Source organism: Aspergillus uvarum, assembly GCF_003184745.1.
Source record: "Aspergillus uvarum CBS 121591 unplaced genomic scaffold BO82scaffold_83, whole genome shotgun sequence".
NCBI classification, from domain to species: domain Eukaryota; kingdom Fungi; phylum Ascomycota; class Eurotiomycetes; order Eurotiales; family Aspergillaceae; genus Aspergillus; species Aspergillus uvarum.
This window is the reverse complement of record NW_020291380.1, coordinates 13,194-34,412: the sequence shown is the minus strand read 5'-3', so window position 1 is coordinate 34,412 and position 21,219 is coordinate 13,194. Positions and strand designations below refer to the sequence as shown.

General features: G+C 53.6%; 6 protein-coding genes across 6 annotated transcripts; 2 read left to right on the top strand and 4 right to left on the bottom strand.

Moving 5' to 3' along the window:
• Positions 1-48: 48 nt before the first annotated feature.
• On the top strand, positions 49-1,621 carry BO82DRAFT_396056 (uncharacterized protein). Its single transcript, XM_025638819.1, has 3 exons — positions 49-466; positions 614-895; positions 983-1,621. Exons 1-3 carry the CDS (start codon positions 331-333, stop codon positions 1,129-1,131), a joined length of 567 nt encoding a protein of 188 aa, XP_025486714.1. The 5' UTR covers positions 49-330; the 3' UTR covers positions 1,132-1,621.
• Positions 1,622-2,306: 685 nt separating this feature from the next.
• Positions 2,307-5,711, bottom strand: BO82DRAFT_203483 (uncharacterized protein). The gene has a single exon (XM_025630627.1). It carries the CDS (start codon positions 5,538-5,540, stop codon positions 2,421-2,423), a length of 3,120 nt encoding a protein of 1,039 aa, XP_025486713.1. The 5' UTR covers positions 5,541-5,711; the 3' UTR covers positions 2,307-2,420.
• On the bottom strand, positions 5,580-6,132 carry BO82DRAFT_359037 (uncharacterized protein). The gene has a single exon (XM_025636461.1). The coding sequence runs from the start codon at positions 5,787-5,789 to the stop codon at positions 5,592-5,594; it is 198 nt and encodes a 65-aa protein (XP_025486712.1). The 5' UTR covers positions 5,790-6,132; the 3' UTR covers positions 5,580-5,591.
• Positions 6,133-9,379: 3,247 nt separating this feature from the next.
• On the bottom strand, positions 9,380-9,901 carry BO82DRAFT_321603 (dolichol phosphate-mannose biosynthesis regulatory protein). The gene is made up of 3 exons (XM_025632739.1): positions 9,811-9,901; positions 9,664-9,744; positions 9,380-9,601 (listed from the first exon to the last, which is right to left on the bottom strand). The coding sequence occupies exons 1-3, from the start codon at positions 9,811-9,813 to the stop codon at positions 9,413-9,415; spliced, it is 273 nt and encodes a 90-aa protein (XP_025486711.1). The 5' UTR covers positions 9,814-9,901; the 3' UTR covers positions 9,380-9,412.
• A 210-nt stretch (positions 9,902-10,111) lies between these two features.
• Positions 10,112-13,145, top strand: BO82DRAFT_436554 (MIF4G-domain-containing protein; the record flags this gene model as incomplete). Its single annotated transcript, XM_025641123.1, has 2 exons — positions 10,112-12,163; positions 12,223-13,145. The coding sequence occupies 2 exons, from the start codon at positions 10,112-10,114 to the stop codon at positions 12,886-12,888; spliced, it is 2,718 nt and encodes a 905-aa protein (XP_025486710.1). The 3' UTR covers positions 12,889-13,145.
• A 228-nt stretch (positions 13,146-13,373) lies between these two features.
• On the bottom strand, positions 13,374-19,339 carry BO82DRAFT_369277 (WD40 repeat-like protein; the record flags this gene model as incomplete). Its single annotated transcript, XM_025637160.1, has 7 exons — positions 13,374-15,185; positions 15,307-15,312; positions 15,410-15,520; positions 15,712-15,822; positions 15,874-16,130; positions 16,187-18,996; positions 19,182-19,339. The coding sequence occupies 7 exons, from the start codon at positions 19,337-19,339 to the stop codon at positions 13,374-13,376; spliced, it is 5,265 nt and encodes a 1,754-aa protein (XP_025486709.1).
• Between the last annotated feature and the right edge of the window lie 1,880 nt (positions 19,340-21,219).

Sequence of the window (21,219 nt, the reverse complement as noted above, 5' to 3'; positions counted from 1 at the left end):
CCCCGCTAATCACTTGAGTTGCTGGTGAATGAATGAATGAATGAATCAATCGAATTAACTGAACAGGCACTAGATTCAATTTCCCGCCACTGTTTTGTTTTTCCTTTTTTGCCTACTTTCTCAAACAAATTACGGAGTACTTCTATCTTCTTCTTCTTCTTCTTCTTCCTCTTCCTCTCTCTCCTCTTCTTTTCCTCTCTTTCTCCTTCTCTTCCTCCTCAATAGTCTTTCGTTATTCCATACTTTGCGCTCGCTCGTTACTCGCTTCTTTCGGGCTCTCAAAAAGTACACTTAACGTCTGTCTCTACATCAATCAGCTCAACCGTCAAGATGAAGTTCAACAGCGCTCTCGCTCTCTCCTCACTCCTGGTGCTCGCCGTGGCCCAGGACACCAACTCCACCTCCACTGCCACCGCTGCCACCGCGACTGCCAGTCTCACTGCTCAGGCCAAGTGCGCCGAGTCCTGTACGTATACATCTCTACTCGAACCATCTCCTTCTACCTCCCATCGCCATTTATGCGCATCTACCTACCTCTATAACCATCATCCTCCCGTCATCCTTGATTGCAGAACCAAGCCATAAGACCACCACATTCTAATCCACTATACAGGCGCCTCGAGCGACATCTGCTGCATTGCCAAGTGCTACAATGTCCCGTGCCCCAACGACTCTCAGGCCAACGACACCACCAGCTGCGTTGCCGCCTGCCCCCAGGGTAACGGGTCCACCAGCGACACCGACGCCTACGCCAGCTGCCAGAGCCGTTGCGTGAGCAGCTACTTTTGGTCCAGCGCTACTGCCACCGCCGGCTCCTCCGCCAGCACCGCCAGCTCCAACGATGGTACCACCACAACCGGCAGCGGCAGCAAGTCCTCCTCCACCGGTTCCAGCAGTGCGTTATCCATCTTCCCCGCTCTTTATCTTCCCTGGTGGCATCGCCGCATTACCTGAACCCATGACACTAACAACCTCAAAACAGAGTCCGGCTCCTCGGACTCGACCAGCACCGCCACCAGCACCGGCGCCTCCTCCAGCGAGACCTCCAACTCGGCCGCCATCACTCAGCTGAAGATGGGTGTCTCCACCGTTGGTCTCCTGGGCTTCGTGCTCGCCGCCTGGGCTCTGTAAATCTCCCCCGTTCTGTAAATAGACGGGACGAGATATCACACAAGCCTAAATCTAATCAAACGGCACACACAAACGTTTTTGTCTCAGTACATATGGGAAATTGAATGAATGAGGGCGGGCAGGAAGGGAAACATGAATCACAGTTCTTTGTTGCACGCTAATGGGATATCACACTTCACACACACACAGCCTTTGCTTTTTTACTTCTACTCTTGCACACACACTTCATTGATGTTGTCATAATAGCTTACTACCTTGATTTGTCTGTCACTAATACTACCCACAAGCGCTTCACTTAGCAAGAACTACTAGTATTATTGTATAACAATCATATCTGTGTCGCAGTTTGTCCTATCTTGCCTTTCCCTATATAAATACCGTTCTTTGTACCATAACGATGTTTATTTCCAGGTGGGAAAAGGTCGAACGCCTACCCATTAGCCTCCAAGAATCAGGTGCTGTGCTGTGCTGTAGTCCCAACCCCATCATGACTTCATCACTTCCTGCACAGCAGGAAGACCAGGCGGGTGAAAAGTATGGACAGTTCACAAATGACGAGCGATGACCACAAGTGCAGGTAGGCAGGCAGGTGGCTGTAGCGTCACGGGTATCCCAATCTGCAGTGGATCGGTTTAGTCGGTGTCGATCATGAATGGGTCTACACACAGCTCGACTCCACTGCTGTGATAGTGTTGCCACTCATCATAGGTGGTTGATTTGGTGACTACTTACACATCTCTCCACACGAGCTTCCCCCGCATTCTTCAGGTACAAGGATGATTAAGGTTTGTCATTCCATGAAACGACCTCAAAAGTATCAACACAAAATAAAAACTCTTCAGGTACAGTCGATCGCCGCTTGCAACACGTATACAAAAGTCAGTGCCCGAACAGAGTTCTTATCTATTTGATTTGAAGTACAGTATTGAGTATGAAACACAATTCATAATGCAGTGTTACCTCGCGAGAGGAGCAGACAGGGCGCCGGAAGAAGAGCAGCATGCGTTCATATGGATGCAATGATTGAATCCAGCGCCCGACTTTGTTCAATGGTCCTGCCATCCAGATTGTTCATATCCCCTGAGCAGCAAAGGATCGTTGACTCTGGTGCAGGCGTGGATGGTAATGCTATAGGGTAATATGCAATGGGCATTAGTAAAAGCGGAGAAGAGTGGAAATCAAAATCCCAAACACGCCAACGCCCATTCCAATGTAATGTCTAGATACTTGTAGATTAGTCCAATCATGAAGATGCCTCTCCAAAATATGATGTTCGGCCAATTTTGATGTCAGACCCGGTCTCGCGCAAAATCCAGGACTTCACAGTCATCCTCGAAGAATCCGTCGTCAACTCCATTGCCCGAGGCCAAGGCTGAAGTTGCTTTCTTCTTCCGGCGAGTTGTGATTACCACTTCTTCAACGTTTCCGGTACTGTTCCCGAGGCTGATCAAATTTTCCATCTCCCCACCGAAGCCCTGGTGGTGCTCCTGCATCATGTCGTCTTCATCGTCTTCACTGTGGGAGCTGAAGGGACGGACGTGGAGCTTAGACGTCGGCAAAGAGCCTCCAAAGACCCACTGACCAGTCGGGACCGATGTTTCTGCGTCATTCGTTTCGGAATAAACAAAAAGGTTTACCCTCTGGTCGGTGTGGAAAGGCTGATATGGTGTGTTGGTCTCAATTTCTGCCTGCGAGAGGGGCTGAGACATGAGCTTCGATGACGCTGGGGGACGGGCAGTGGAAGAGGGCAAAGCCAGTGTAGCCCAGACGTTGGTTTCTGCTCCGAGAGTCCCAACGGTCAGAGGGCCGCAAGGTGTCTGCAGAATTGGAGGTAGTCGAAATTCCAATGCCTTTTCTCCAATCGCTGACTGCAGCTGCCGATTCCGATTGGCGGACACCGAGCGCTTAATTCGATATAGGCGGAAGAACCCTCCATCTAGAAGCCCCAGGAAGGGCAGGCCTTTGCTGGTTACCCAGGTTACACGGGATGCAACCGGGTCACGGGAGATCCCGGACAGATGCAGGCGATGCTCACCACCATGTCGAAATGTATTGACCGTTTTGACCGTGCCGGTCGCGGCAGCTCCCATTGATTTGCTCAGACCAGCGGCAACGGCCTTGCCACTAACACCGGCAGTAGAAGGAATCGTGAATCCACCCATCGAGTTGAAGGCCGCACCAGTCGATGGTGCACGGCCCCTTACTGCGGCGAGGATGGGTTGTGTCTTACCTCCAACCATTTTGAAGGCTGCTGACAAGGGATTTGCGGCGGCCGCCCGGTCAGAGAGCTCCTCAGCTGGAAGATCATTGGTAGGGGCCTTGGTAGGCTGTGGTCTAGCTCGACGGAAAGGAGGCCACTGGAAGGCGGATCGTGGCAGGTCGAACACATGCACCGTGGGCTTACTGGTGATAATTGCGAGTTTGTCGCCGGATGGAGGACACCATACCACGTCGATGATGCGAGATGCTGTCAACCGCGAAAACCTTGCGACCTGCCGCACGCTCGGTTGCGCAGATGTGGGGTCGTCGGAGAGTAGAGCCCCTGCCCGGCAATACTTCGCCTGCAGAAGATCCCAAACATACTGAACGTCTCCCTTCTTACTCACCGTAAGCAACATCAAGCCATTGGGAGAGAAGGAAAGAAAGCTACAGCCATTGGGCACTTGAAATGTTGTCATGGAACCGAACAAAGCGTTCTTTGTCTCGGTGACCTCTTCTAGTCTTTGCAAGTCCGTCACTGAAACTAGATCCGGCTCCGCAGGGGATGCGGTCTGGGTTTCCTGAGAGTGCGTGGGGGGGAAGATGTTGTAGCCCTGCGATGGAAAATCCATCAGGCTGGGGGATCGACGTGTTGAACCGCTTTGTGCCTGTTCTTTGTTCCAGTAATTGTTCCAAGCTTGCAGTCCCTGATCACCCATCCAGCGAGCACCACGCATAAGCTCTTGTGTCACGCCTCGGGCGACTTTGCCAAAGAAGCTCTCACCCTCGCCGACGTCAGTAGCGCATGTTATTACTGGCCGGGACGGCGGGCTACGAGTCTCAAGTCCAATAGTCTTTCTCTGTAGGAGAGGTGCAGGAACCGTTGCACGAAGAGATGCTCTGTAAGTGGTAGATGGCGGGACCGTGGCCAGCCACCTTCCTCTGAGAGATATGATTGGACTGTCATGGTTGGGAGGTCCGTGAGGTGAGTCGGACTGCGAACCATCTGGATCAGTGGAACTAGAGGAGGTCGAGTACCGTCGAGAGTCTTTTGTCTGGATACTCGTCCACATCTTGCCGAGACACTGATACCTGCCTATGCCGTAAGTGTAGACTTCTCCACTCGACCCGGATGCCACAACAACGTAACTGCCACTAGCATAAAGCTTCAGGTTGCCCACAGGCGGCGGGGCCAACGACGGCATTCCTGGAATATTGCCAAAGCACTGGACCGGTGGTGTCGTCAGAAGCGTTGTAATGTGCTCTCCATTTCTAAGAGAATAGACATCGGCTCTTGTTTGATAATATTTCAATTCGTCCTTGATGATACGACCACCAGAGATTGACGGTCGACCAGCTGGGATCTCGTTTGTTTCGGACCCGGTAGAGGAGGCGTGGCCCTCATCATCGGGTACAGAACAGGGCCCATGAGTGATGACGGCAATATGTGGTCTGGATGCGGAGTTAGGGTCATTCGCCGAGGTACTGGTCAGCAACTTGGCCTCGATCACCCGACCATTCAGGCCCGTTAGCTTGCCCACCAGGCGAGTCTTCTGATCTTCTATGGCAAGAATATCTAGAGCACCGTCTGTACCGACAAGAAGGACGTTGCTCCCTATCCTAGACGCCTTGAACCACTGGCTCAAAATTGTATCAAAGGCACAGAAAGAGTAGCCCCCATCACTGATCGGCCTACTTTGTGCAGACGACACGGGTAACTCGATATCTGGTGCGCCGTAAAAGTGGGCCTGTGGCAAATGGGGCAAGGGTATCTGGTTGTTGAATGGGCTGCTGACAGGGTTGCTCTTGTGCCGGTCTGCAGACGGCTGCCTGGACGTATTACTAGTAGAGTAACCATGTCCATAGCTTAGAGGCCTTGTCCTGCTGGAAGGCGAGGCCGATGAAGGCTGGCTGAACCCGCCTTTATCGTGACTTGTGAGAAACCCAAACGGTGATCCGCTAGCAAATTCACCATCTGTCACGTCAGTAGGGGGGCTTTTGCCGAAAGGGATAGACTTGGCCCAGGTATCCGTCCGGTAGGTGACATCATTCTCCGGGGAATCTCCCAAAGAGTCCAGGGCGTCGAGAACGGGGGACACGATATTGTGACTAGTCGGAGGCTTTAATGTAGGATTTGGACAAGACGACGGCTCTGCCAGCAGAGGTGGTGAGAGTTCCTCTCTGTAGCGTAGACCACAAGGTCGATACATTGTTAGCTTTGTTTCATGCGGTACAGTAACTTATGCTTGATAATGTCGGACTTACAGGTCGCCCGGTGAGGACTTGGCCGCTGCTTTCGCCGCTTTAGCCTTGGCCTTTGATCCGCTTTTTCCTTTCTTCTTGCTCTTCCCCCCGAGTTCATGCTCCAGATTCAAGCGGGTATTATCTTCGGGAGGAATGGTGTCGCCTGGGGACCGGCTCTGCTGGCGAAACAAATCGTCCGAAGCTGCCGGTGGCATTCAAATGGAGAGTCTGCCTGCTAAGAGGCAGTATGTTTGGAGAAGGTGACCGCTCTCAGAGGCCTTAGCAAGGTCTGAGAACGGGTCTGACAATATGGTTGACCTGCAACGAAAAACGCGCTCAGGCCGGGTCTGGAGGGTGGTAGAGAAAGCCTTTGGGAGGCAACGCTGCGAAGGTCAACAAACGCTTATCAGCATGACTCATGACTCATCGACAGACAGGAATGTTCAAGCGCTTCAGGAGACTACTTACGAAGGAAGTGTATCGGATGCAAATGTACTCGAGGTCAAAGACGCGTAAGAAGCGTGTCGGGTTGTCGCAGCTGCAACGACAAGCCGCGACCAGCAACGTATCTAGAGCGGGGACCCGTTCACTGATACACCGGTAGATAGTAGATCTGAGATACAGGACAGCTCGGCAGCACAGCTGTAACCGTCTGTCCACGATATCGAAGTTATGTTAAATATGAGGCTGAAGCAAGTGGTAGACAAGTAGCAATGATATCACAGTAGGTAGAATGAGGAAGAGAAGATGTTATCATCCGGAGGGAAGGGAAATAGGGAGGAGGAGGGAAAGGAGGGGGAGGGGAACCGGGTCAGGGTCAGGAGCATGGATGACATCTCCATGGTTAGTAAACTTATCTCCTATCAGTAACTACCAAAGTCTACCAAAGTGGTAGTTACTATAGTTTACTGCCGGTAACTACGTACATACATAGTGTACTGTACCTAGTACTGTACCTAGTACACTAGCTACACTCAGTCTGTCCGTAAGGTTCCCGACCGACTCACCACATGACGCGGAGCAAATGATCATTGGTTATTAGTTCGTAGGCATGTATACACTACTAAAGATTGAAAGTCTAGGTATGACCGTCCTAACATGACGCAAGCTGGTCAAGTCACGAAGGAACCCGGGAGACCTCTCAGAGAGATTCCACTTTATCGATAGCGTACTGGATTCTCTGCCAATCTCAACCTCTCTCTCACTCTCACCTATCTGGCTGCCTGATCGGGTTCTCCTTGTGGTTAGTCAATGATCTGCAATTACCATACCGTACAGTATTCTGTTGATCCATACACCTTTCCCCACTGTACCGGTATGAAGCAGGACAATCAATAGATACACGGATCGGACTCCAGTGGTCCTCCCCAGTGGTCCTCCCCAGTGCAACGCCCGCATGAGGGGTAATAATCAATGCATTGCGCCCTTTGCAAACCCGACAAACACTGCAAGCCCGACGCGCCGAAACGCGGGTCCCTCGGAGTCACGTGATAGATGGCGAATGATGCAGCCAAATAGCCATCACCACCTGTGCATGTGTTGTTGACCATGGATGGACTGGAACAGTCCTTGCCTGTATCCCCCTTATCTTCCAGGTTCCAGTGGATCCGCATGAGAGGGACTTGAGACTCTTGAGGTATTGGACTTCAGCTGGTGGCTGGTGGCTGAGTATGGTGAGGGGCATTCCCCGGTCGGGCCCAACTATTCCGCGGGGGGTGGGGAAGAACTTGAAAAGGCGGTCGGGTCATTGACCCTTCGCCCTTCAAGTCACGGGGACCCCGCCTCCAAGCTAAGCTGCTGCACTGCCATCATCTGTAAGGCCCCCGTCGGTCATTGGCACGTCCCCCTCCTCTCTCTCAATCCCTCACAGGGCTGTGACTGAAATCTTACGTGGTGGCTGCCCATTCCCCGGTGTTCGCTCTCATATAACTTGAGATATGACCAATGTCTCTCGAAATGTCAACATGACATTACCCACACCCTCTTTGGGCAGGTCTCTCCTGAATCCCTGGGAAGCCAGCAGCGCCTCACCTGTGACCTGCCGTATCCAAGGATCTCTCTTCGTCGAATGATCGCACTGCTCGTCATCGGTGCTACTTCCATTACCACGCGGTTGGCTTGCAGGGGGACCTGAGGAATGCAGCTGGGCTGGCAGGGAAGTCGGAATCTCATTTAAACTGAGGATGAAAATGTTATCGTTCAACAATGATGCCATTTTGTTGCCAGACTTGCCTCGGGCAGCAGTTTGCATTCGTGCGTTTCAGAGCATTCATTCTCCGGCTTAGTAACGAGATCCAAGTCATCTGATGGCGTGCCCTTTCAGTCATTGGTGTCAACATTGGGATTTATCCAATGGCCACAAGAGCCTCTGAAAAAGGTTGTTCCATGCGTTTTGAGCCCACGTACGGAGCAGTACAATGAATATCTGTTTCATATACCAATTGGGTCCTCAGATCATCCACCGCTCATAATGACAGAGTCCGTCTTTCTTTGACCTTGTGGGACAGCGGGTTCTGCGATAGGTTGTTTACCAACATGTTCATGAAGCGGAGTCAGTCATACGGTGTTCTTTCGCGATTTGACAACGCCTTGACAGTTTCCACTGCAGCCCATACTCGTTTGCCCTCGAGATGGAAGTCTCGGACATGAGCCAGCGATCTGAGCTCCGCTGTAGCTCACTCAATCTTGACGGATCTGTTTGCCTAATATGAGGGACTCCAATCCCACATATATCAGGCGATCTCGGGGTTAATATAAGCGCGGTAGATTATAGACTGTTGTCGACCCCTCGGCCCAATCTTACTGTTTTTTATCAAGTCTTTTGGCGTCAGTTGAGTGATAATCACAGCAAACCCCCCTGTTAGCTGCCCGAGAGGATGCTTCGATATACGCAGATAGTATCCAGCCGTAAAGTAACAAAGACAACGGGCTGTCCAGCAAGGTTGTGTTGAGATGAGCCCACATCATGCTGCTCTATCATAAGAACCTTCCCGCTTCTGGGCCAATGCGGAGTCAGGATGCCTGCAATACTGCATGGTTATGACCGATACACTGCGAGACTAATGTTACAAGGAGTCTATGAGACCAGTAACAACGGACTGTACGAGCTAATTGAGCTAAGCATGTTTCATCGGTGCAGGCTTGAGGTTGCCTTGCTTTGTTTGGTGCTTATGCCATTCTACAGCCCTGTTCATGGATGGCATCTAGACCTACCTTGAAAGGTAGTGCAATGTTTCTGCCCTGATGTCTAGACCCGTAAGGCTGGGGACCTGGCCACGAAGTCACGGTTGGCGATTGCACTCAACGTATCGGGGGATTAAGTTCAGCAAGTCGAGATACGGTGATTGCATTCTATTGTATTTTATTGACGTGCCGTTATAAAGAACCCCAGCTTTGAGCACGTGATAATAGTTCACTTGGCTCCACTTTTTATGCATGGTATACGGGCAAAAGAGCTACAAATGTTGGGCTAACGCGTTGACTTCAAAGCTCCCTAGGCCTGAGCAGCACTACGCAACTCCATGGCAAACAATTACTCGGTTACAGGATCCCCACAATGTGCTCACCACTTGCCCCAGACTGAGATGACCAGCTGTGGGCTAGCATCCAGTATGGGACTACCCCCCCCCCTCGCAAATAGCTTGCATTGGCCTTTCACCACCCATGGCTCTATTTTGGAGAGAACTAACCATGAAGCCTACCATGAAGCCTGCCTGGAGCGCAAGCCCTAGGGCAAAACTCCACTCTAATTCAAATTGTATTGCCAACATCGCGGAGAATATAAGTACAACCGAATACAATTAATGCCACGTAGTCTCCAGTCCCACGATATCAGATCTCAAGTCTTCTTCTTCGCAGCAGCTGCCTGTGCCTTGGCAGCCTTCTTCTTGTTGCTGTTGATCATCACAATGCCTATGAAGGTACCGACCACAGCGGAACCAAGCAGAGTGAGAAAGACGGGGATACGGATGGCCCAAACACGCGGAGGGAAGAGGTCGTGGAGAGGGTGGCCGGGATCAACAAAGGGCTAACGAGTTGTCAGCAATTATGCAAAGCTATGCTGTGAGGAGGGAGAGGAAGCAAGCATACCATCAACAGAGTCCACGTGGTATAGTAAAGGAAGATCGCGGTCGCGACCAGAAGCATGGCGGATCCGACAAGAGTGCCCAGCTGCTCAGTGTAAGTGACTGCCATCTCATGAATTGCTCAGCAGATGTAGAACCACGCATCACATACCATAATGATGATCAATTAAGGAGCCGCGAGGGTGTATGAAGGGAGACCGAGAAACGCAGAAGGATGACGGATAAATGAGGATGGGCTCCTAATCGCATGGCAGAGAGACTGGGAGACAAGCCCGCGGCCGGGCGCCAGCCTGGCTCCAACCGCGCTCACGTGATCGCGACGGGGGCCGCGCTAAGACTTCCTTTCCCTTCTTTCGCCGCCGCCCATCACGAGAGCTCCGACCAACGTTGTGTTATCCCGCGGGTTCACCACCACTGTCAGGGCAATCCTGGATTTTGACCTCGAACGAAGGATGACGGATCCCGTTGTGTTGCAGTCTGCGGTGCGAGTGCCGACTCCGCCGCCAGACGCCTCCTACTCTTCCCAACCTTCAGCATCTCGCAAACGCTCACCTCCCTCTCGATCTCCTTCACCCAACCGTCGCCGCTCGCCACCAGGTGACTCGCACGATGGCGGCCTCGAGGCGCCGCGCATCGACCCGGAGCGCGCCATCGAACGAGAGCGTCAGCTTGCGGAGCGCGTTCGACAGCATGAGAAACAGGAAGCGGCCGCGAGGAAGCCGATGACGGAAGAGGAGAAGCAGGCGGCTGCCAAAGCCGAGTATGAGAAGCTTTTGAACATGCGGTCGGGCGGTACCTACATTCCTCCCGCTCGACTCCGTGCGCTGCAGGCACAGATTACCGATAAGACCAGCAAGGAATATCAGCGGATGGCATGGGAGGCTTTGAAGAAGTCGATCAATGGTCTGATCAACAAGGTCAACGTTTCCAACATCAAGCATATTGTCCCGGAGCTGTTCGGTGAGAACCTGGTGCGCGGCCGCGGTCTGTTCTGCAGGAGCATCATGAAAGCTCAGGCTGCCAGTTTGCCCTTCACGCCCATCTACGCTGCCATGGCTGCCATCGTCAACACAAAGCTGCCGCAGGTCGGAGAGCTCCTGCTCAACCGGCTGATCGTACAGTTCCGCAAGGCCTTCAAACGAAACGACAAGGCTGTCTGCATATCCTCTACCACCTTCATCGCCCATCTGTGCAACCAGCAGGTTGCCCACGAGATGCTGGCTGCCCAGATCCTCCTTCTCTTGCTCCACAAGCCGACGGACGACAGTGTTGAGATTGCGGTTGGACTTACACGGGAAGTTGGCCAGCATCTGGAGGAGATGAGCGGGCCCATTGCGCTCGCGGTGTTCGATCAATTCCGCAATATTCTTCACGAGGCGGATATCGATAAGCGTGTGCAGTATATGATCGAGGTGCTGTTCCAGGTTCGCAAGGACAGATACAAGGACAACCCGGCGATCAAGGAGGAGTTGGATCTTATTGAAGAAGAAGATCAGATCACACACCAGCTTGGTCTTGACGATGAGATCGAGACCCAGGACGGTCTGAACATTTTCAAGTACGATGCGCAATGGGAGGAGCACGAAGAGGCCTACAAGAAGCTGAAGGCGGATATCCTAGGAGAAGGCAGCGATGATGAAGAGGACGAGGATGAGGACGAGGATGATGACAGCTCGGATGAAGAGTCGGAAGAAGAGCGGAAGATGGACATCAAGGATCAAACCAACGCAGACCTTGTCAACCTCCGGAGAACGATTTACCTGACTATCATGTCCAGTATAGATTTCGAGGAATGTTGCCACAAGCTGATGAAGATCTCCCTACCCACGGGTCTCGAGTCCGAGCTTCCATCGATGGTCATCGAGTGCTGCTCCCAGGAGCGCACCTATTCCAAATTCTACGGCTTGATCGGTGAGAGATTCGCCAAGATCAACCGCTTCTGGTCCGACCTCTTTGAGACCTCATTTGCCAAATACTACGACACGATCCACCGATACGAAACCAACCGACTTCGCAACATCGCCCGCTTCTTCGGTCACATGATCAGCACCGATGCCATCGGGTGGCATGTGATGTCCATCATTCACATGAATGAAGAAGAAACGACGTCCAGTAGCCGTATTTTCATCAAGATCTTGTTCCAGGACCTGGCCGAGCATATGGGGTTGCCCAAACTGCAAGAACGCATGCGCGACGAGATTCTGCGCCCCAGCTTCGAGGGTATGTTCCCGACGGACAACCCACGCAACACCCGCTTCTCGATCAACTACTTCACCAGTATCGGTATGGGTATTTTGACGGAAGACATGCGCGAGCATCTGAAGAACCTGCCCAAGCCCACCATCCCTGCCTTGCCTCAACGCGATGGAGGCGACGAGTCCGACGGGGATTCCGTCTCATCGCACCCCACCAGCTGCTCGACTTGCTCGCCCCGCTCCCGCTCCCGCTCCCGCTCCTACTCCTACTCCCGCTCCCCTTCGCCGAGCCGCGGCCGCAGACGCTCCGTCAGTCGGGGCCGGTCCTACAGCCGCTCTGTGTCGGGCTCGTCCCGCCGAAGCGACAGCTACACGCCGTCGCGGTCTCGCTCGCCGGTCTCCAAGAACCGCCGCCGTTCAGTCTCATACAGCCGGTCTCGGTCGCGATCGCCTGTGCCCCGCAAACGCTCATCCGTGTCGCGGAGCCCCCCTCCTCGCCGGGGCCGGGATCGCTCCTACGATTCCCGCTCCCCTCGTCGGAGTGTGAGTCCCTACCCAACTCGACGAGCCCGTTCCCTATCCCGCTCGGTCACGCCACCCCGCAAACAGGGCGGCAGCGGTCCAGCGCCCCCTCGCCGCGATCGCAGTTACAGCCGATCGCCCCCTCGGTCCGTGAGCCCGCCCCCTGCGCGCCGCGGCGCGCCCCCCGCCCGTGCTGGGGCCCGCCGGTATTCCGAAGCACGATCGCCTTCTCCTCCCCGCAGGCGGGTTGCCAGGAGCGTCTCGCGGTCTCGGTCTCGGTCTCGGTCTCGGTCTCGGTCTCGGACCCGGTCTGTGTCGGTGTCGGTGTCGGCGCGGCGGCCGCCTGCGCCCATCCGTCGGGGTCGCGACGCGAGCGCGTCCCGCTCGCCGGCACCACCACCGCGGGCCGGAGGAGGAGGTCGGAGACGGTACTCGGATTCACGGTCCCCTTCGCGGTCGCCCGTGCGCCGCCGTGCATCGCCCTCGCAGACTCCACCCCGCCGAGCCCGTGACTAGTAGTGCATACATACATCGATGAGTGAAATCCTTGCTCAAAGGGTCACTAGGGCAGACTCCAAAATGTGATTTTCATTTCGCGGCTGTTGTGTTTGTTATGGGATGAATCGGGACGGGATGGGTTTAAGGTTATATCATCAGGGGGCATTCCCTATAGTTGTATCTAGTTTGAAGCGATCCACAAGACAAAACATCCAGGCCTTGGTTATGTTCAATACTCTCTCTAAGATATGATTAATTCATTCAGACTTTCTGCATAGGACAAACATACAGCAAACCAAACGTACGGCAGCTAAATAGCTCTGCCAGCTGTCCTGCCCACTTAAATATATTTAGCTTGTTGTGTATGTATATATCTCACCACCCGGGGTATCTCAAATCGATCTCTAATCACCGCAATCTATAAAGCACAGGGACCCCTCGCCCTTCCTACCACCCCATCACATGTACACGCAATGCACAAGACACGAAAAATAGGACATCACATCTCCCCGGCCTCCAACCGACACCGCTCACACAGACAGAACCCGCCCAGGGCGCCGCGGGCCCACTCCCGACGATCCTTGACCCCCAGCCCGATATCACAGTAATGGTTCAGGATCTCCTCGTCCTTCTTGATCCCCGCTCCGACCCGCCTGCACTTGGGCGCGGCCTCCGCCTCCGCCTCAGAGTTGATTGCACCGGAGGGCAGATTCCACGCGGCGCGCTCGGCCTCCGCCCGGGCGACGAAGGTGATCTCGCCGCCCCACTCCCAGCGGACATTGGGGTCGCACGAGTGGTTGGCCAGACACCAGAGGGGGTGGACGGCGCAGAGCTCGGGCCCGCCGTCCCAGGTGGAGAGGCGGCCGGAGGCGGTGCCCCGGAACTTGGCGTACAGGGTGTTGAGGACCCAGGTGTCGTAGTGGCGGAGGTTGGCGTAAGGGTCGATCTCCATCTCCTCGAGGAGGCGCATGGGCTGGAGAATGTTGAGCTGGAAGGAGAAGGGGAGGGTGCCATCTTCAGTAGCAGCAGCAGCAGCAGCAGTATCGCCGTGATCCAGCAGGTCAATGTCAAAATTCACGAAATCGCCCCAGATGAACTTCACCTCCCCCAACTCCAGCGGATGCACCTCCTGCGTCGCCGCCATCGCCAGCGCCCGCCCCAGCAGCAGCAGATACAGGTAGTCGGCCTTGTCCTTCGGGTCGGGGATGTCCTTGCCGATGGACTCGAGATTCTCCATCAGCCCGCACACGGCCCCGTGGTAGACCTGCTGGGCTTGGTCGTGGCAGGCCAGCGAGCAGAAGATCGTGTCGTCGCAGCCGTTGGCGCACGCCACGGGCGGGTCGTCGGCCGAGAGCTCGGGGAGCGGGCCATTGCAGGCGTCGCACAGGTCGTCGTGGAGGCGGTTGGTAGCGGTCAACAGCGAGTTTTCGCGGAGGATGGTTTCGCCGGGGTGGATGTCTTCCTTGGCGAAGAGGCCCAGTTGGATGCTGACTTCTTCTTGCTGCTCTTGTTCTTGGTCTTGTTCGGAGGAGGAGGAGGAGGGGTTCGGCTTGGTGGCGGTCGTGATAGAGTGCAGCGCCGGTAACGCGACAGCCCGGACCTCGCACTTGGGCGCCACCGTCCGTAACTTCTCGTTCAGGAGGGCCAGAGTCTCGGGGGATTTGCGGTCGGGTTCGTGCGTGTTCCAGGGGTAGAGAACGCGGCGGGCAAGTCCCTGCGCCGGCAGGACGCTGGGATCGTCAATCACAATCTCCGTGGTAGAGGAAGGGAGGTTGCGTCGGCGGGCGAACTCCCGTTGCAATTTCGCCAGTTGTGCCGCTAAGGTGGCGTGGGCTTCACGGTCTGAGGCGATCTGGTTGTCGCTAGTGCTACCAATACTACTCAATCCCCGTGCACAGAATTCATAGGCGTCACGGAAGCAGCCACAGCTGACGAGAGAGCGGACTAATAAGGCATAGACGGGGTGAATGAGGGCATCGTATTCGGACTGCGTAAGTGGAGTGAACTGGTCATCATCATCGTCGTCGTCGTCGTCGTCGCTACTTTCGCGAGCCTTTGACTCTGTGGTCTCCGGAGAATCTTGAATCCTGCGTCGAGCGTGGAATTCGCTGCCGTCCGGGTCAACGACCGAGTCGAGGAGAGATAGTGCGCGGTACGCATCGGCCGACGCTAGATCGGGAAATCCCAGTTTCTCATGCACGAGACCTCGCTCATAGTAAAGGTGTGGATTGTGAGGTTCTTCGTAGAGCCTCGTTGTTGTATCAGCTCGTTCCTGCAGGGCTTGCATCTTTGACTGTAGGAGAATCCTGATCTGTTCGCTCAATTTCGCGAGGCGAAGGGGAGGAAAAATTTAGGATGAGGGACCGAAAATGCGGGGAAGCGATAAGGTCCTGGTCACGTGGAGATAGAGCGAGCCTACAGGAGTGACTTACATGGAACTAAATGCCTTAATGCGTTGTACGAGATCTACTTCATATCCTTGAAGTATCTTCGGAGAGGATGATGTGATTTTTTGTTTTTAACTGCTTTTCGTACCGAAATATCTCCAGTAATGGAACGCATGTTGACAGCCAAGCTACATGCTGCGAAAGGCTGCATGGCAACAATACTGCGTATACCAAGTAAGACGATGATAGGGGGATCAGACTTGAAGAAAAGACCAGAGAGAGAGCGAGGGAGACAGAGAGGGGGAGGAAAATGTCGCCAGCCAACTGACCGGTTCGAGGCCACCGTGTAGGCCGAGACATAGAGTTAGGCAAGACCCACCGATTCACATCACCTGCAGGCATCATAACTATCAATTCCTGTTCGATCCGGCCAACACTATTCTCACTTACATGACAGCTGTTCTCATCCAAAACCAGGGTAGCATGTTCCCCTTCCCCACCAGGCTCCACATTGTACTGTTGGTCCCGCAAAGTGGTAGCCAGACGGGCTAGCATATGTCTCTGCACAAGTATCAGCATGAGGGTCACTCCGACGCGAGGAAATGCACGTACGGTGATCGACGCCTCGCTCATCCCGCCTTGTCGATCAACATCATTCTGATTCATGATTCGATAACTGTCATGTAAGCGTTTGCGAGTGGCCAACCCCCCAATCCCTCTCACATTAGGCCCAAGCGTATTGGCGGGGTTATCAGGATCAAGGATGTTGATTCCACGGCGCGCATCATCCTGAGCACGGCGGTCGGGTGAGAAAATCTTGATGGTGTTGTCAATCCCGGAAGCGGCTATAGTAGGCTCATAGGGATGTCCTGCATAGGATCGTTAACCACTAAGCTTCAACGGTTGCTATCTTCGGCAAACCTACCCTGGACAACATTGACGACCTCACTGTCGCCTTCTAGTATGTTGACTAGCTTGCATGTTTTCCGATCCCAAATAAAAATATGGCCCGAGTCGCTTCCACTAACGACAAACTCATCGTCCAACCCGTAGAAATTGACATCTTTGACTGTCTTGACATTGCAGTGACCGCGATACACGCGCGTATGTGAGGAACAAGGAACATCCAGGTGCACATACTCTCTTTGTCTGGGGTGCAGCCCGTACTCCCTGAACATGCGACTTTCAGCCTCCGAGTCGTCATCGCTGTCGTTCACTGGACTATCGGAGTCCAGGTCAAACTCATCCTCCTCATCCTCTTCCTCCTCATCATCATTGTCGTCGTCGTCAATCTCGTTTTCATCATCGTCCTCATCATCATCAAGTCCGCCCTCTTCATCCTCCGAGTCATTCTCGGTTTCAGTACCCATGTCCAACCACCCCGGAAAGCTTGGGATGCCCTGTAGAGACGACACTGACTCGGTCGCTTCGCTGGTACAGTCATCGGATTCTTCTCTGCTGAGTTGCTGGCCCCGGAGTATTTTCAACCGTACATCGCGGATAGGTTCCTCTTCCATGTTTGTTTCCAGGTCGTTCTGTGACCTCTCCGGATCCATATCTGATTCAGAGCCAGGCGTCACCGTGGCCCGAAAGCCACCGAAGGCTCGGTTAACAAAAGCATAGTTGACGCCGGTCCCGCTCTCCATGAGTATGCCGCGAGCCACCTTCAACACCCAGAACTGTGTAAGCTGAAACAAATCGAGGGCATGAGTAGGTGTCTCGTTAGAGTTTGCCCTGTAAGCTGCCCCGCCGTGCGTGGCCCCGTTCGATGCTCCGCCGTCAACCGGGCTTTGAGCTGGCGATCTGATCGCGGTGGCGAAGGCGGCTACCGCTTCGCGTTGCGTCGCGAAAAGAACACGGGCCTCGTCGTGTTCGAACCTAGATGCATCAACATTCACCACCGGGGCCTCTCCCGCTAGCCGCTGAAGATAAGGAATGAGGGTTGACTCAATCGCACGGTCATCCGCGGCTTCAGAGATAGGAAACCTGCTGAGAGTGTCCCGACGAATGGGACCACGCTTGAAGCCTGACAGCAGAGCTTCTCGACCTCCTTCCACATATAGTATGATAGCCTTGATGAAGTCATAACCAAATTGCTCTCTGCGATCGGGCGCGTATTCAACTTTCAGCGGCGATAATTGTTGGAATTGCTCCATCTCGGTGTCCACGTCCCCAGGCGCATTCTGAAGCTCGCCTCCTAGAGCTCGAGCTATCGTTCCTGCAGCCTGAACAAAGCTCCAGGCGGATTCCCGGTTACGACGCAGAGTTTGCTGAAAGCGCACCATATCTGAAGAAGGATTGAGTGGATAGCCCCATGTGCGCATGACCTCACTCATCTGCGGCAGACAGATGGACGCGTGGCCCAATGCCGTGGAAAAGGACTCGCCAAATGGTGCCAGATCTGTTGCACTGGCTAATTCAAGTTCTTCACGCGCTGACGTATCGAGCGAGAAAAGTGCTTTGCGAAGCTTGACTAGTTCTTTAGCGATACGCATGCTGAGTCTTTGAGCGTCACTGAGCACTGCCAGCCTCGATTGCTCGAGTAAGCTTTCCGAGACCTCAGCCCGACGCTGCGTCAGAGATGGGATAGGAATGTCCTCTGACTCTCCATTGCCATAGCGCACGCGAAATGCTAACTCGCCTTCATCCTGACGGTCTCTGGGTCGACGTCGCGAGGGAGGCTGGTTTCCACTCGAGTCGGATGACATTGACGTGCCATTGTGTCGCTTTCGCTTGCGGTTTTTGCTATATCGACGTTTCCGTGGTGCAGGTGTTGCGCGCACTGATGATTGCCGCGATCTCGCTTCTCTCGCATCTGCGCTGCGGATGAGATCAAAGCTGTAGATGTGGTCGCCCGACCAGCTGACCACCATCTCATTCGGATTCGCGTCACTGATCTTGCAGGCTGTAATATGGCCGTCGTCCCGAGTCTTCATGCGATCCTGCCCATCGGGCGCGAACCGGCGAACGCACTTCGTCGCGTCATCCAAAATATCTGCTCCTTGGCTACTACTCCCAGGAGAAGTACTTAATGCGCCCCTCTCAGCGATGAGGTCCCGACCCAACATACGCCGATCATGAAGGAAGCAATGTAGATGAGCACCGCCCAACGCGATATAATGTGGTTGACTAGGAGAGCATGAGATGGTGTTGAGGTCCAGGCGGTATTTCTTGTACGAAATCAGCGGAGGGGGCACATTAGAATCATCGTGATCCTGTCCCGATCGAAAAGCCATGTAGCCCTGACCCCCCAGAGGTTTGGGATAGGCCGATGAGGGCTGTCGCAAATCCCATTGGCGAACTTCTCCGTCCTCCGAACAGGTCAGAAAGAGATGCGGAGACGACTCAGTAACAATGCGCTTGACCCGGTCGGCATGGCTACGATAAACTTTTGCATTGGTGGTTATCGGGCTCAAATAGTGAGAGGTATTGAAGAAGTTCTGAAAGCGTCGACTTCTTGCCGATGAAGCAAAGGTCGAATTTCCAGCCAGATGCCCATTGCTATTGGAATACTCAATGTCGAAGACTCGGACCTGGGAGTCCCCGGCGCACGAGACTAGGGTTCGATCATTGGAATGTGGCATAAACTTGACGGAAAAGATATTGGCTGTATGGCCGGTGTCGATGGTGGTGCTGAGCGCAAAGGGAGCTGCTGAGGAGTCAGGTTGGTAGGCGTAGATGTTCAAGTGCTGATCATCCGAACCCGAAGCCAGCAGGCGGCCAGACCGCGACCAGCTGTTCTCTGTCAGAAGGGCGGGAACGTCATGCTGCATAGACTAGGGGTAATAAATGATAATGATAATAATAATAACGGAGGTGGTAAGGGGGGATACAAGACATATACTAGCTCAGAACCAGCCGAGAGTTCCGGGCGAAAGATGGAAAGAGGATCGATAGATAAGGTAGAGAGAGATACATACCTCAAAGCATTGACACAACCAGAGTGACCACCAAGCTCGTTTACAATATCAAGGTCCTGGACCCATTCCGGAGAGCCATAAAGGTCATGAATGCCAGCCAAGTGGGAAAATGCCCCCGATTCTCGACGCCAGATACGATCGTAGAGGGACTCTTTCATTGTGGCGGAGGTGTAAGGCCGGCTGGGTGGGTGGGTTGGTTTGGGTGATCGAGACGGCGGTCTTGTTACCAGACAATTACCAGGTGTCAGACGGTATGATTACCGAACAAGTGTGGATCATTGCGCTGCGGCGGGAATGTGAAAAGAAGGGGAGAGGGAGGGGGCGGGAAAAAAAAAAAGAAAGAAAGAGGAGTTGAACCACTGCAGCTCGAATGACGTCAGCCTGGGGTTCGCGCAGATAAACGGCGGCGCAAAGCTCTCAGTTGCTGCTGATCCCGGCGTGAGACGAGGCCCGACATAAGAAGTAAAATGAACGCAGGCCCGCGGAGATCTTCTGGTGACTGGTGATGGATACAGTCGATAGGTCTGCAGCCATCCACACCTGGCAGGTACAGCAGCAGCAAGCCCCAGATAGATGCCCTTCCAGTGAAAATGTCACCGCGCGATTCGCAGTTGCGGTAGAGTTGGGTTGAGTCAAGTAGTGTCAAGTGCAGTGGTGAAAGAAAAGGAAAAGGTTGGGGAAGAGCAAAGAGCAAAGAGCGCGGGAAGAGAGATAGTAGAAAGAGCGAGAGTGAGGAAGAAGGCAACTTGGAAGAATAGGCCCAAAGACGGCCTGGGGTCCAGATTGTTTCGGGTATATGAGAAAGAAAGCTGACCAGATTCCGGACTGTGCACCCGATCTCTTCCTGGAACGAACCAATGGATGGGGTCGCAACACCGACTCCCGTACCAGAATAGTACCGAGTACTTTGGACGAGCCCAAGCTGAAAAGAGAAAGCCGTGGAGAGGGGAATGAATGGTGCTGCCGGCAAAAAGTGAAAGGGGAAGAGGAATAAGATAGAAGAGGATAGAGCGATGAGGAAGGGGTGTAGTATAGTATTAGCAGCAGCAGCAGCAGCAGCAGTAAACCAGAGTAAGAAAACGACCACGAAGGCAGGACATAGTAGCCAAGCCAATCGAGCAAGCAGCCAGAGGAGGGGAGAGAGAGAAAAGAACCAAAATCGAGAATGGGCCAGAAAAGGAACCAAAAGATCCACTGGGCCCAGAACCACCGTTTGAGCACCGTAACAGTTGTAGTGGTCATGTAGTAGTTAAGTAGTAACTAACTGACTTACTTGAAAAACTACTCCGTAGGTAGCTAGGCAATCTACTAATTCACCATATTATTGCAATACTATGTCCTACTGACTTACTGTGTACTGTAGTTACAAAACTTATTTCATGTTGGTGATTGCTGGTCAAGTAGGTAGGCTGGTTCGCCCCCCCTTCATGATTAACTGCGAATTGCGCGCAGAATGATGGCATTCTGGTCATATTGCTCCTGCTTCTGCCCTGATCTTTTTCGCCTCCTCCCCGAGACCTTGTTCGTTTTTTTTTTTCTTTCCCGAGCAGATGGAGGAGAAAGGGTAGTAAGCATTTGTCTCATTTCACCGCATTGTCGGGTGACTGACCGTTAAGGTGAGAGTGAGTGAGTGACAACCTTACAGCCTCTTCACACTAACAGCCAGCCACACGTACTCAGTACATCCTCTAAGCCTGGAACTAGACTATCATCTCAATTGCCTACCATACCGAAAGGAGAAAGGTCACCGATCTGGGTAGACCCGCGATCCCCCCATCTGATGTCTATGATTCGACCAACTGAGGAGGATACATGGGGCCATGGTCTGTTTACTCGGCCGGACGGTCTGTTGAGTGCATGAGCACCAAAAGAGATAAAGGAAGGGAGGAAGAGAGTAGCAAGCAAGCAAACAAGCAAGCAAGCAGCTAGAGGTCGAGGTATACGCATCTCTTCACCTCCCATCTCGGTACGAGGTTACACGGCTGAAGGGGGGAGATTAATATGAGCATGACCCTAATGCTTAAGCTTGACACTACCT

Coding starts and splice junctions, on each gene's coding strand:
- BO82DRAFT_359037 (XM_025636461.1), bottom strand. CDS start 5,789: ATGCCACCGGCAGCTTCGGACGATTTGTTTCGCCAGCAGAGCCGGTCC.
- BO82DRAFT_321603 (XM_025632739.1), bottom strand. Junction 9,602..9,663: donor CCACGTGGACTCTGTTGATG/GTATGCTTGCTT, acceptor ACAACTCGTTAG/CCCTTTGTTGATCCCGGCCA.
- BO82DRAFT_396056 (XM_025638819.1), top strand. CDS start 331: ATGAAGTTCAACAGCGCTCTCGCTCTCTCCTCACTCCTGGTGCTCGCC. Junction 467..613: donor GGCCAAGTGCGCCGAGTCCT/GTACGTATACAT, acceptor TCCACTATACAG/GCGCCTCGAGCGACATCTGC. Junction 896..982: donor CTCCTCCACCGGTTCCAGCA/GTGCGTTATCCA, acceptor ACCTCAAAACAG/AGTCCGGCTCCTCGGACTCG.
- BO82DRAFT_203483 (XM_025630627.1), bottom strand. CDS start 5,540: ATGTATCGACCTTGTGGTCTACGCTACAGAGAGGAACTCTCACCACCT.